General features: G+C 36.0%; 1 protein-coding gene across 1 annotated transcript in view; it reads right to left on the bottom strand.

The window, feature by feature from the left end:
- Nucleotides 1–13,174, bottom strand: part of STXBP3 (syntaxin binding protein 3) — a 33,950-nt gene that overhangs the window by 3,877 nt on the left and 16,899 nt on the right. The window contains exons 8-16 of the mRNA XM_034437414.3: nt 12,151–12,241; nt 11,426–11,550; nt 6,495–6,599; nt 5,850–5,907; nt 5,228–5,293; nt 3,879–3,959; nt 2,428–2,566; nt 920–1,026; nt 139–234 (exon numbers count right to left, since the gene is read on the bottom strand). Coding sequence (XP_034293305.2) covers nt 139–234; nt 920–1,026; nt 2,428–2,566; nt 3,879–3,959; nt 5,228–5,293; nt 5,850–5,907; nt 6,495–6,599; nt 11,426–11,550; nt 12,151–12,241 — 868 coding nt within the window. The remainder of the gene's footprint in view (nt 1–138; nt 235–919; nt 1,027–2,427; nt 2,567–3,878; nt 3,960–5,227; nt 5,294–5,849; nt 5,908–6,494; nt 6,600–11,425; nt 11,551–12,150; nt 12,242–13,174) is intronic.

The following is a 13,174-nucleotide window of genomic DNA, read 5'->3' as shown; positions in this document are numbered from 1 at the left end:
CCAAGGATTCAGCATGCCTAAAAGTGAGGAATTTTCCATTAAATACACACACACACACACACACACACACACACACACACACACACTCACATACTCTCTTTAAAATTTCTGCTTAAGCATTCTTCACGAAAAAGTTACCTCCATGATATCTTTAACAATGGGTGTCCATCTAGAAAGCTGAAATGTTCCTTCTGAAGAGCGATTCCTTCTTGATGATCTTCGTTGCGTTGCAGACTAAAAAGTCAAATGTTTTTATTATCTAAGAAATCAGATATTCAAACAAAAATCCACAATAGGTACTCCTCCTAAATTGCAATTTAGCTAATTGTTTGCTTTGTTCTTCATAAATCTAAATTATCTACCATAGCCTGAGATTCCACTAAACATTTCTCTTTTAATGTTCCATTCCATTCCAAAAGAAAATATTTACATTCCAGCTTCAGAGTTCAAAAGTTTGTGCACAATGTAGTAATATGAGACAGGTATAGTTGTAGGTTCAGCTTTCCTATCAACTATGAATACATTGGTTGCCCTCAGATAAGCATTACATCTGAGGTTTATCTCCATAGCCATTTTAACTTGAGATAATTATGCAAACTTTTTATTAGGTTATTGAGACCATCTTTATAAAACTTTTTGGAATGCTTTCTTATATTATAAATTCAGTATGATCAACAGATTTTTATGCTATTAATCTACATTCTGGGGGAAAAATACCTCATTGTATTTCAAGCTTTCACTGTCATTAATTTTCATAAATTGTTCTAGTTATAATGACTGCTGACAGAGGAATTTGGAAAATTAAGTGAGAAGAGAAAAAATTGCAAGGATGAGAAACTGAAACTAGTGTACTATATGAGAACTTTGAAAATAAGTAAAGTAAGAGAGTTTTCAGGAAAAAAACAGTTGTATTCCTTACTGTAGTGAGGACAGGCACACCAAGGTACTTCCAATTATTTATCATGTTGCTGTCATTTTCTATCTGTACATTTTGGATCAACTTGTCCAAATTTTCTTGGGTAGTTCCTTTTCGATAAATATGACATTTTGAATTAGAAATCAACAATTGTGTAGAATAAATTGCAAGTTGCGTTAAGCCATCAGTGAAAACTTTATATGCCATAGGAACTTATACCATGCTGAATGTTTCCCTCATGCCAGTGTTTATTACCTTTTCCTAGTTATACTACTCACAACATAATAATTTTGATTTTAATGATTTTAACAGAGGATCATTTACCGTATTTTTCAGACTATAAGATGCTTCGGACTATAAGACGCACCTAGCTTTTGGGAAGGAAAACAAGAAAAAAAAAATCTGCCTCTGCCTCCCAGCAATTTACCTCCTTGCAACGAACAGCAAACAGCCTGGTCAGCTTCAGCAAGCCTGATTTAGCACAAGCAGCTGATTGGCAATTGGATCTGCCTCCTGGAATATCGCTGTTCCAGGCTGCAGCCATCGCCACCGCCCATCGCCGCTGCCACCTGTGGCTGCCTCTGCGCATGCCATTTTTGGCCTGTTCCAGGCGGTGGGGATAGGCGGCGATGGCAGCGATCCCCGCAGCATGAAATAGCTGATAGGCGGTATTCCAGGAGGCAGATCCAACCGCCAATCAGCTGCTTGTGCTATATTAGGCTATGCTGAAGTTGATGAGGCTGTTTGCTGGGAGGCAAATTGCTGGGAGACAGAGGCTGGCGGGTGGGGGCTGGCGGGTGAGTAGGGCTTCGGCAACATTCACTGTATAAGACGCACAGACATTTCCACCCACTTTCTTTGGGGGGTGGAGTGTGTCTTATACACCGAAAAATACAGTAAATAGCATTTCTCATAATTTCTCTTCACCCTCCCTGAGCACCTTTTGCAGTTGTGATTTGGAACATTTTGGACTAGGAAATGGTAGCCTAATGAGGAAGGGAAGATTTGCACCCAAAATGGTGCTGAAGTCTTTTTTTTAGATAAGCTCAATGAATCTTATAGAATTGCTTTCTGGAGAAAAACAGGATGGGAAACTTATTTTCCTGTGTATTATTTTATTTCAGAGAATAGTGCAATTTCATGCTTTCCTGGCAATCTCACCAAATTAAATAGTGTATATTGCCAAATCAATTTCTGTTAAGACTGCAATTAAATCAAATTATCCTAGGATTCAAAAAATGATGTGACCTGCAGAAGCACTGTCTAGCACAGCCATGTTTTTATTTTTATGCATTCAGAAACATTTTCTCCCGGTAACCCAGTTCTGCAACAAGCAATGTTCAATTAGCAATTATCTTAAGAGGTCCTGACACTAGAAAATAGTAACCATAGCTTTCAGAGGGTTTATATGATAAATGTAATGCTTCACCACATCTATATTTTTATTATATATTTTCAATATCAAATTATAAACTGAAGTGGTTCTGAACCATATATGAAGCAAACCTTACCATTTGTGCTGAAGATATAGAGAAGAATAGCTCTTATTTTATCGTAGCTATCATGGCTTTTATTAAGCAGTACTGGAAGGAGAACCCGCATTGAGTCTTTTACTTTCTGTCCCTCAACATCTGTTCCAAGAGCCAAATCCTAAATTATAAACAAGAAAATACAGCAATAATTTTAGCATAATCTTCAGTGTAATATTACAATGGTTTTTAAGCCTTCATTTCAGTTACAGAATTTTGAGGAGTTTCTTGTCACATTTGAACTTTTGGTGAAAGTCCTATTTCACACATATAACTATTACTGGATTATTTTGCTAAAATAGATTCCAAAAATTCTGAAAATATCAGAAGCAAATAGAACAGAGTTGCATTGAAACAAGTTTTAGTCAATCTTGAAGTACATTATAAGAAATGAATTCACCTTATCTATTTTATAAATAAATCAAACCATTATATTGCTTGTTCTCTTCCTACCCTTAATTAAAAACTAACAATGGGACGCTATGGCAATTTCATTTCCAAAAGTTTAGGATCTGATACAATTAAGGCCCTTCCAATTATCCATGAGCTAAAAAGACTGCAGCAACATTTTTGTCCTAGAAAAAAGTGCACTGCTCAAGTCATGTCAACATTCACGTATGTTAAGTGCTACTTCATCTTAAGGTAAACCATGAAGCAAAGTTGAGGGCTGAATCTAGACCCCAAACCATTCAGAAGTATCTGAGCCCCATCTCCAACATTATTCAATTCTCCAGGCATGATGGAACAATCTTCTCATGTTTTGCTAGACAAAACAGAAAACCAGCACTTCCTATTGTACTTCATCCTATGTAGACTGCCTTAAAAAAGTAGGGATCCCCTTTATAATATTATCAGTTTAGTGGTATCTCTCTGTGAGGTAGATGGGCAGTTTTAAAATTAGATAGATTCATAGTGTCAGGACTGCCATCCTGCTACACCAGCCATACTTCACCAGATGCCAGTCTGCCATAGATTATGGGGGGGAGGAGCTGTGGGGAGGAAGAGGGTGGAGACTGGGACAAGGGAAATTGAAATTACTCTTGGTGCCTTCCCATGGGAAGTGTTCTAAGGTCATGGATTGGAATGCAACATCAACTAGCCCAACAAGCTAAGGACTGTTACCAAAACAATTTGTTTGAATGTAATTGGACAATTTGAGAAAACCATGGGGAAGGTAGGAAGAAGGAAAAAGTTAAATGGAGCTTTGAGGCATGAAACTTCATATCTGACTTTGCTACTGTGTAACCACATGGCTTTAATAAAGTATACTTTGGTTAATAATGGATCCAAATCTTTCTTTTTTAACTGACCAAGTCGAGACAGCTGATGGATGGATGGATGGATGGATGGATGGATGGATGGATAAAAAAATTAATTTAGGCTAGGATTTGTCTACTCTAAAAAACCCTGGACATTTGAATGCTTTCACATACCTGTTCCACTTTGCACAGCTTTTCTATATTACTCTTAAATTTATTCATGCAATCTTCAGCTATGTTAAGGTGCACAACTTGCTGCAAAACAGAAAGGGGAAAAGCTTTTTTTCCCTGAAATTATGCTAAATTATGTTTACAATTCAAGAATCACAATACAAACACTTGTATTTCCTAAAACCGATATGATAGTATTTGGATTTAAGTAAAAAGCAATCACATTATTCTAGGCAGAAACTGTTGTAAGTATAATGAACAAGACTTACACTATAGTCAAGCCTTTTTTTATTTCTGAGACTATAGTTGTAATAGTCAGGAAGAAAATAAAGTCTACTGAACCTAGAAGGATGTATCTCTAGTGAACACATGCTTAGGATTATCATGACATAATGTAAATTATTGATTTTTTAAAATGAAATTTAGAATATTGTTAATAGAAATTCATGAAGATTAATATAAACAACTGCAGAAAATTAGAAAGGTCTGTGTCACAAAATTTTAAGCATTAAATCCATGAAACTCAACAGTTCTACAATCCTTTGAGGTTTGCAGAGGCATTTAAATGACTAAAATCAAGACTAAATGAACTGTGATCTGCTCCAACAATAACCATGTAAATATACAAAATCTTTTTAATTTAAATATAAAATTACCTAAAAATCATGGTTTTGATACATAATGGATGGTGTACTAATGCAGATACATCTATAGCCATGCTTTTATCTCAGCATAATTTGGGCAGTTTTAGACGATTATCAGGATTTAAAAAGAAAGAAGTCAAAATTTCCAATATGGTATGAATTATTGAAGTTCAATCATTCAGCTGTTAACTATATAGATCTTATAAGTTAAAACTGTTGGCCAGTTCTGAAAATTGGTTTTCATCTTCTCCGCCTACTAACAAGAAAATTTCATCACTTTTACAAAATAGTCATATTAAATATGACAATTAGTTTTGATGCATAAAAAACTTTGATAGCTGCCAGTTTTGTTACTACAAATTTGGTATTTATGTATGGAGTGTGCTCTAGTTAACAAAAAACACTGGAAAACCTTACAGTGAATAAGGGATATATTCAAACCTGGTCATTGTTAATATAGCTAACAAGATTTTTATAATAAATTACTTTCATATAAATATAATTCTGGATAGAAATACTGAATATAGATATTTATAATATTTTGTATTTTTTTCTCTCAGAAGAATGGATACTTTCAAGTTTCAGTCTCTTCATTCACTTCCTCCTCCCGAGATTTTCTTTTTTTTTTCATTGCTGATTTATTTTCTTTTTAATTACATGTTTAAAAACAGTGTTTTCTTCCAGTTTGTCATATAATTTTCTGTTTACCTTAGTAATCTGCTTGCGGAAGTAGGGCATCTTTTTCATAAGTTGGGCCAGATTATTTAATGATATCTGGGAAAAAAGCATTTGTAAAGTCAAGTCAAATATTTAATATTTAACATTTCTTTTTGTCCTCTTTATTTTTTCATCCAAAGACCAGGAAATAACATTACCACAGAGTACAAGAAAATTAGTAAGGTTACTGTCTTGTAGATAAAGTAAAAAAATTGTTGGTAAATATTTTATGGACTTTAAGTCTACCAAGGATTTTAATCATTTGTCAAAATAGTTAAGTATTAAGGGCATTTTATACATAATTACCAAAGCAATTTTAAGTGAGGACTACAGAGAATTTCAATATAAAGAAAGGAACAAGACAAGGATGTCCGCTATCGCCTTTACTATTTATATTGACTTTGGAAGTCTTGAACAGGAATACTAGACAAGATCCAGAAATTAAAGGAATGGAGATAAGAGAGGAAAGATATAACTTACAAGCATTTGCAGACGATTTGGTATTTATTGTAGAAGAACCATTGGAGACAATTCCTAAACTATTTAAAAAGATAGAGGAGTTTGGAGAGGTAGCATGATTGAAAATAAAGAGATAAACATAAAAAAATCTTACTTTGCCTTCTGTTGCTTTCCTTTTTGAAGAAACTTCTTTCATAAGTTTTGGTATTTCTCTGAAAGTTTAAAAGAAATCATATTAAATTAAATATACATAGATCAGTTGTCTAAAGTGTTATTTGCTTAATGAAAAGCATTGTTTTAGATTAGCTTTTCTTGACCTTTTTATCCAGGAGAAACTTCTGAATAATTTTCAAATCTCAGGGAACTCTGGAAGCTTGAGATGTGGCATTTAAAAGATTCCCACTAGATCAGAAAATGTTTATTTTATTTTTTTTGTGAGCACTGGTTTAGAATTTTTTTTTTCAATCACGATCTTTCATATAACCTGTAGTGCTTTCCAATGGAATTCTAGAATTCAGAACCCCAGCTGAAAAAAATCTGTTTCAGACAATATACATTTATGTATGTAAACAGGTTGGTGAGAAAAATATTTTTTAGTTCGATCAAAATAACAAAATGAGGAAGACAGGTTATTTCACCATCAAATAACTTTGTGAGGTGCTTATATTTTAATATATATACAGAACACTGTGGGTTCCCAACTCCTGGTAAAAAGTGCATGTGCATGCACACAATTAAGGTTTATGTAACTGTTATTCTATAACTGTGCTTAAAATGTTTTTAACAAAGTGACACTTACTCCAACACATCTGCAATATGTCTGTGCCTGATTTTTACCCAAAGATCATCATCTTCCTCTAGAATGGCTTCCCTTTCTTTCCCACTTGCACCTTCGGTCTTATACCTATGTTTAAAAAGCAGTTTATTAATTTTAATTTATGAAGTTAAACATACAAAATATTTTTAGCACAGATATTTCGTAATTATGGAAAAGCAGTATTGCAAAGCTCTTATTTTGAATACATATCAAGAATCTGATGAAAAAACAAGTTGCACTTTTCATGAAGTGCTGCAGTTTTAAGCCTTGCCTAAGTCCCTAAGTAAATGTCGAGGTAATATCCCATATGGAAAGTTTATGCTGAAAGTATAATTATATTAAGTTGCAACAACACATATAAAACAGCGTGAACTGAAATGCAACACAGATTCCCTAAACCCAATTATAAATTTATTTAGAGTGCCTAGCTTCTCCTTTAGTACAGTGAATTTGACACTACTCAGTTCTTTAATATCCTGTTGTGCACAGAATATTCTATTTTACATAAATAAATAATCCAAATATTAATTTCACATGCAATCACAGCAGACTCTGATAGAGTAACTATTTAATTCACATATATCTATAACTAACATGCTTAGCATTACATTTCCAGCTATTAAGCAGATTATTAAAGACTGAAGGAATACTACAGAGCATACTAAAGTTATGCCACGAAACACTTTATATGCATAGAAACTCACAGAAACTAATTCAACCAGAAAGCAGTAGAAATACAAGAGGGGAAAATGGAAAGTTAGTTTTAACAAAAGTTATCTCATGGCTATAATACTAAATAAAGTACTGACTACTCTTGAAGCATTTCCTCTAGTTGAATGCTATAGTTGCTCACTAATTGCTTTATCGCTATAGTTGCTCACTAATCACTTGTTTATAGTTGATATTCAGATATTAGGGCTGGACAAATTCAAGGTAATTTCTTATGAATGCACAGGATTGTTCAGCCAAATTATTTAATTCGTTTTAGTTTATTTTAAATTTTGTATCTATATGTTTTATTCTATGGCTGTTCACCACCCTGAGTCCTTCGGGAGTAGGGCGGAATACAAATTCAATAAAATAAAAATAAATAAATAAAATAAATAAATTGTGTAGTTCTTCTTTTCCCTGAGACGTGTAGTTTCTTCTAAACAGTGATGGGCTCCAAATTTTTTAACAACTGGTTCTCTGCCCTAGTGACTGGCTGGGTGGGCATGGCTGGATGGGCTCATATGACTGAGTGGGCATGGCCAACTCTACATCACTTGTGTGGGTGGTAGCTGTATGGGACAGGCAGGGTTGGGAGAGAACCCAGGGGTCTCCGGTGGGATAGGAGGAAAGATCTAACCTGTTTGTGTGTCTGTGTGCGTGCAGGTGTGTGTGTGAGAGAGATAGAGATTGAGTCAAGCTAGACTGGGAAAGCTGGCTGTGAGAGGAAAAGAAGCTGGGTAAGCTGGACCCAGATGCTTCCCGGGTCCCCTTGTCCCAGAAGCAGCAACCTCACACTCTTCCCCTCTCTGCTAGCCCCCTTCTTCGCACAGGATCGCCCAGCAGGAGAGACGGAGAAGGGGGCAGCAGCGGCTGCTAGCATTGAGGGGTGAGTGGCACACAGAAATGGGAGCGCACAGAAACGCTGCCCCCTTCTCCCTCTCCGTTGCTGGGCGATCCTGTGCAAAGAAGGGGGCTAGCAGAAGAGTGTGAGGTTGCTGCTTCTAGAATGAGGGGATCTGGGATACGTCTGCGTCCGGTTCACCTGGCTTCTCTTCCTCTCGCAGCCAGCTTTTTTGGACCATTTTCAGGCCATTTTCAGGTCCGATTTTGGCTTGAAAACGGCCTGAAAAACGACCTGTATTTTGGGCATTTTTAAGGCTGTTTTCAGGCCATTTTTCGGACAGATTTCAGGCCTTTTTTCAGGCCGGTTTTGGCTGGAAAAGCGGCCTGAAAATGGCCCAAAACCGACCTGTATTTGGGTGTTTTTTGGGGCATTTTCCGGCCTGAAAATTTGGCTGAACTGCACAGAATTGGAACAACCGGTTTGGGACAACCGGTCTGAACCGGCAGCAGTCCACCTCTGCTTCTAAAGCTACTCCTGGCTGCCCCTGCACACGGATGCATGTATTGTCACTTCACCAGTCAGCGGAAAGAACCCAGATCAAATAATCAATAGCTATGCAAATCTTGGAGAAAGACATTGCTGTTTTACTAATTTAGAAAGAGGTGGTTCATAGTCACTCCCCTGTGTCTCTAAGATTCCTTTGGAAACATTTACGTAAGCCATACTCTTATGCCATACTCTCACACAATTTACTCTTGAATTTCTGCAGTGAGATCTGAGGCCTGTTTAGGTATCATTTTAAAAACATATTTAAATGAATTTAAGCTGCTTTTAGGAACAAAAATGCTATCATGTTTGGCTGTTCCAGAAAATAAATTCAAATACATGTGGAAATTCTCAAGAAATCAAGTCTTTGCATTCTAGTAGTTTACAGAGAGACTGAATTAGTACTGCAATTGCATAATGGCTTGTTGATCATTAATTTAAATTATGCAACAGAGGAAAATCTCTCACCAAAGGTATTGCTTCTATTAAAGGTGCCCTCTAGAACAATGTTCCATGATCTGTTGTCCTCTAAATATATTGGAATAAATTTCTTTGAACTCTAAGCAAATCATGTTTGGCTATTCTGAGAAATAAATTCAAATACATATGGAAGTTCTCAAGAAATAGATAATCCAAGTTAGTTCAAAACACAAAGCATGGTATTTCATAAAACATACAAATGTTCAGTTTTTCAGTTGTCTGTTGTAAATAATGTCATTTTGGCAGTGAAATCAGCAGACAGTATTCCCAAGAAATACTTTATAGGCTATTTTTTGCCTAAAATGAAAATATGCACAAAGTACATAGAGCAACATATGTTGCTGGGATGCAATAGACATTAAGACACTGAAATGTTATAGCCTAATCATATGCTATATACAACTTTACTCAGAAATAAATCCCGCCATGCTTTCTAAATAGTAATCACTAGCAGCTACTTTTAACGATTATAGGCTAAATCATTCTTTTCAATAAATCAATGGATGATAATATGGTGGTGAGAGAAAGTCAACCCTTTACAAGTATCTATAATTAGATTATAATCTAATGGTAATACTGTGACCTACAATGTGATCTGAGTTTTGTTTAATTTCAGTAGATAATGAGATCCTGCTTAAACAAACAAACAACACAAAATAGTGTACTTTATTGGACATATTAAGACATATTAACTGTATTTGTTAAAAATCTGTGAAAGTTTGTAGAAATTTGTAGAAAGAAATACCTCCTGCACCTGATCAATCCCACACATTGACTTGGAAGCAGCTTAGCATACTCCTACAGAACTGCTGCAACTCATTTATATTTGGGAGTTGTCTGGCATGAACTATATGCTTTAGATCATGCTACAACATTTCAACAGAGTTAAGACCAGAACTCTGATTTAGCCATTCCAAAGGAAAAACAAAACTTCCTGTGCTTTAGCCATTTTTCCAGTTTGATCATCACACATTGTCACACGATACACCTTCATTTAAATTTCTGCTTCTGGATGGATAACCTAACATTGCTCTGTAGCGTTTGCTGGTATGATACAGAATGCACTGTATTCTCAACGATTAGGAGCCATCTAGATTCTAAGCCTGCAAAACAACCTCAAATCATGATATTCCCATTACCATGCTTCATATTTGTAGTGAAGTTATTTTGTTAGAATACAATGCCTTGTGGTTTTTCCCCCCAAACATAACATTCACTTTAAAAACCAAAATTCCACTTTGCCTCATATGCCCATAAAATATAGCCCGCTGGATCATCTGCATGTTTTTTGGCAAACTTGGATGGGATAACAATGGACTTCTACAGAACAATGTTTTTCCTCTTTGGTATCTTTCCTGGCATACTGCTCTTGTTTTAGTGTTTTCCATGTGACTCAAACTACCTTAGTTAGATGCTCAGATTGTGGCAGATTGTGCTAAAGGGTTCATACAACATTCTTTCACCATGTTGGAAGAGAATTTTCTGTTGCCTCCAGTGCAGAACCTACCATAGGTTTGCAACTCTTTAAAATTGCTAACTTTCCATGGGACTGGGGATTTTGTAATCTTAAGTAGCATGCCAGGATCTCCCCAGCCCCACTTTGTGAAAGAAAAAAAGTCAGATTGCACCATAAAGCATTTTACTGCTTGGGATATTATTCAGACAATAAAGGATTCTCAGGAAATAACTGAATGAAAAACTGCTGGTGACCTTCTCCCGCTGCACCATAGAGAATATTTTACTGCACCTGTGTATGGTTTGCCAATTGCACAGTGGCAGATAGGACAGGGCTACAGAGGGTTAACATCATTGCCCAGAGGATCATTGGTTGCCCTCTCCCCTCCTTGGAAGAGCTTTATAGCTCCCACTGCCTTAAGAAAGTTCAAAACATTCTTAAAGATCCATCTCATCCTGGGCATCCTTTTTTTTTTTAACTATTACCATCTGGCAGACGGTACAGGATACAGGACAATAAAAACAAAGACAAATAATTTGAAAAACAGCTTCTATCCCAGAGCAGTAACTATATTGAATTCTACTGTATAGTGCAATATTAATGCAGTATCAGGGGTTTTCAATTCAATTGTATAGAATGTGAAGGATGTGTATTTTTGTTTTATTTTTACAGTTTTCTTATGTATGATGTACACTGAAGATGGCATTTAATTTTATTGTACAATGTGCAATGACAATAAAGTAAACTATTGAACTATTGATAGACAAAGAGAGTCTGAATATAAAATTGTATATTTACTTATGCATCTTTAAGATATTGCAGTTTGAAACTACAAATCTGTGGTTAGCATATAAAAATCAAAATAGTTATACTTGCTTATATGTATCATTTTCAATTGGTAGCAGATCATAAGCCATTGCCTGAAAAGTGAGCTCATGAAGCACAGTAGAGACAGAGTCAAAGCCACGATCAATTATTAACAGCTGGGAATTAGTTTTGCCCTAAAACAAAGAACAAAGAAACTCTGACATACCTTTTGGGCAATACAGAAAAAAGAAGAACAGAAAGCTGATTAAAATTTAATGTACAATTTTCTCTAAAACTGTTAAGCCTCTTTCCTACATAGCTGTCCCAAGCAAAGAGAAAGCTGAGTCTAGAAATGAAAGCAATAGAAACTAATATTAAGAAGCATCAGACAGCAAAACCAAAATGTTCCTTTACCACCCATAACACGTTAATGAAAATAATGTTCAGAGAGAATAGGATTTGACAGAAAGAATGGTGCTATCCCCAAGTAAGTTTTTTATTGAAACTGCAATTATATGCAGAAGTTACGTGATCTTAACAGTGCAATTATGTTTTTTCCTGCTGATTGTTTTTCCTTTCTTTCTTTCTTTTTTTTTTTTTTGCAGCTTCTTAACCAGAAGTAAATTTCACATTCCACTGATAGAAGAGCAAAAACTTCTAAGAGTATATTTCAAAACCATTTAATAAAAACTGCTGCAATAATAGCACTTTTCTTGCCCAGCTATACCTCCGTTAAGATTGAGAGAAAGAAGCTATTTATTATCGTTTGAGAGAAAACTGAGCTTTCCCCTTACCTTTACTTGACCTCGCTCATCAATTTTATAATAGTTTTCAAGCTTTTTTTCGACTAGCTGAGCAAGCTTGCTGGCATTATCCAAAGGTTTACTGAAAAGACAAAAAATGCAAGTATTTCTCTTTAACATTATTAGGTGATTAATGGATCTTTAAAAGAGCATTCACTTAGTAGTCAGAATAATTTGTCCTGCAGAAATTCAAAAAACTACATATTTATGCACTGGAGATTGCTTTAAACCAATGTGTACCAGATTAGTCCTGTAATCTTATTTAAATTTAAATTTTAAATTAGGAAATGTGTAGCACTTTATTTGAAAGGTAACAGTTGGGGAAATCTACAGTGCATATAGGTAACCCTTGAGTTATGAACACAATTGAGCCTGGAATTACCATCGTAAATCATTGTGGTGAGGCACCTGACTGGCTGCCTTGTTCAATAACTGCAAACCAGGCATGCCTAATTGTGATTTGCAAGCTATCTCCTGGGTTGGAAAAGTGGAAAAAGTCCCAAGTAAGGAGCACTTCCCCCCATCTCTGCTGGCCACTCTATATAGTAGCACAAGTGGCAGCAATTCCAACTGCCACGATTGCTCAGCTGACCTTCACTGCCTTGAGCTCTTCTCCAAGCCGGCTTTCCTTTCCCTCTGCAAGAAGGTTTACTTACTTTCTCCTAAGAGGCATCCCATTTTATCTGTAAGCCCTCACAATGTGCAGAAGAAATGGGGCACATGCAATATGGGGAATGAGACTTTTAAAGCAACCCCAAAACAAGGCTCCTGTTCAGTGGTGGGTTTCAATTTTTTTTACTACCGGTTCTGTGGGCGTGGCTTGGTGGGCATGGCTTGGTGGGCGTGGCAGGGGAAGGATACTATAAAATCTCCATTCCCACCCCATACCAGGGGAAGGATACTGTGAAATCTCCATTCACTCTCCAATCCAGGGGAAGGTTACTGCAAAATCCCCATTTCTTCCCGATCAGCTGGGACTTAGAGGTCAGAATTTTTACTACTGGTTCTCTGAACT

This window comes from Pantherophis guttatus, chromosome 3 (genome assembly GCF_059756535.1).
Source record: "Pantherophis guttatus breed Tessera chromosome 3, ASM5975653v1, whole genome shotgun sequence".
Taxonomy (NCBI): domain Eukaryota; kingdom Metazoa; phylum Chordata; class Lepidosauria; order Squamata; family Colubridae; genus Pantherophis; species Pantherophis guttatus.
The sequence above is the reverse complement of the archived record's forward strand: the minus strand, read 5'-3'. Positions and strand labels throughout refer to the sequence as shown.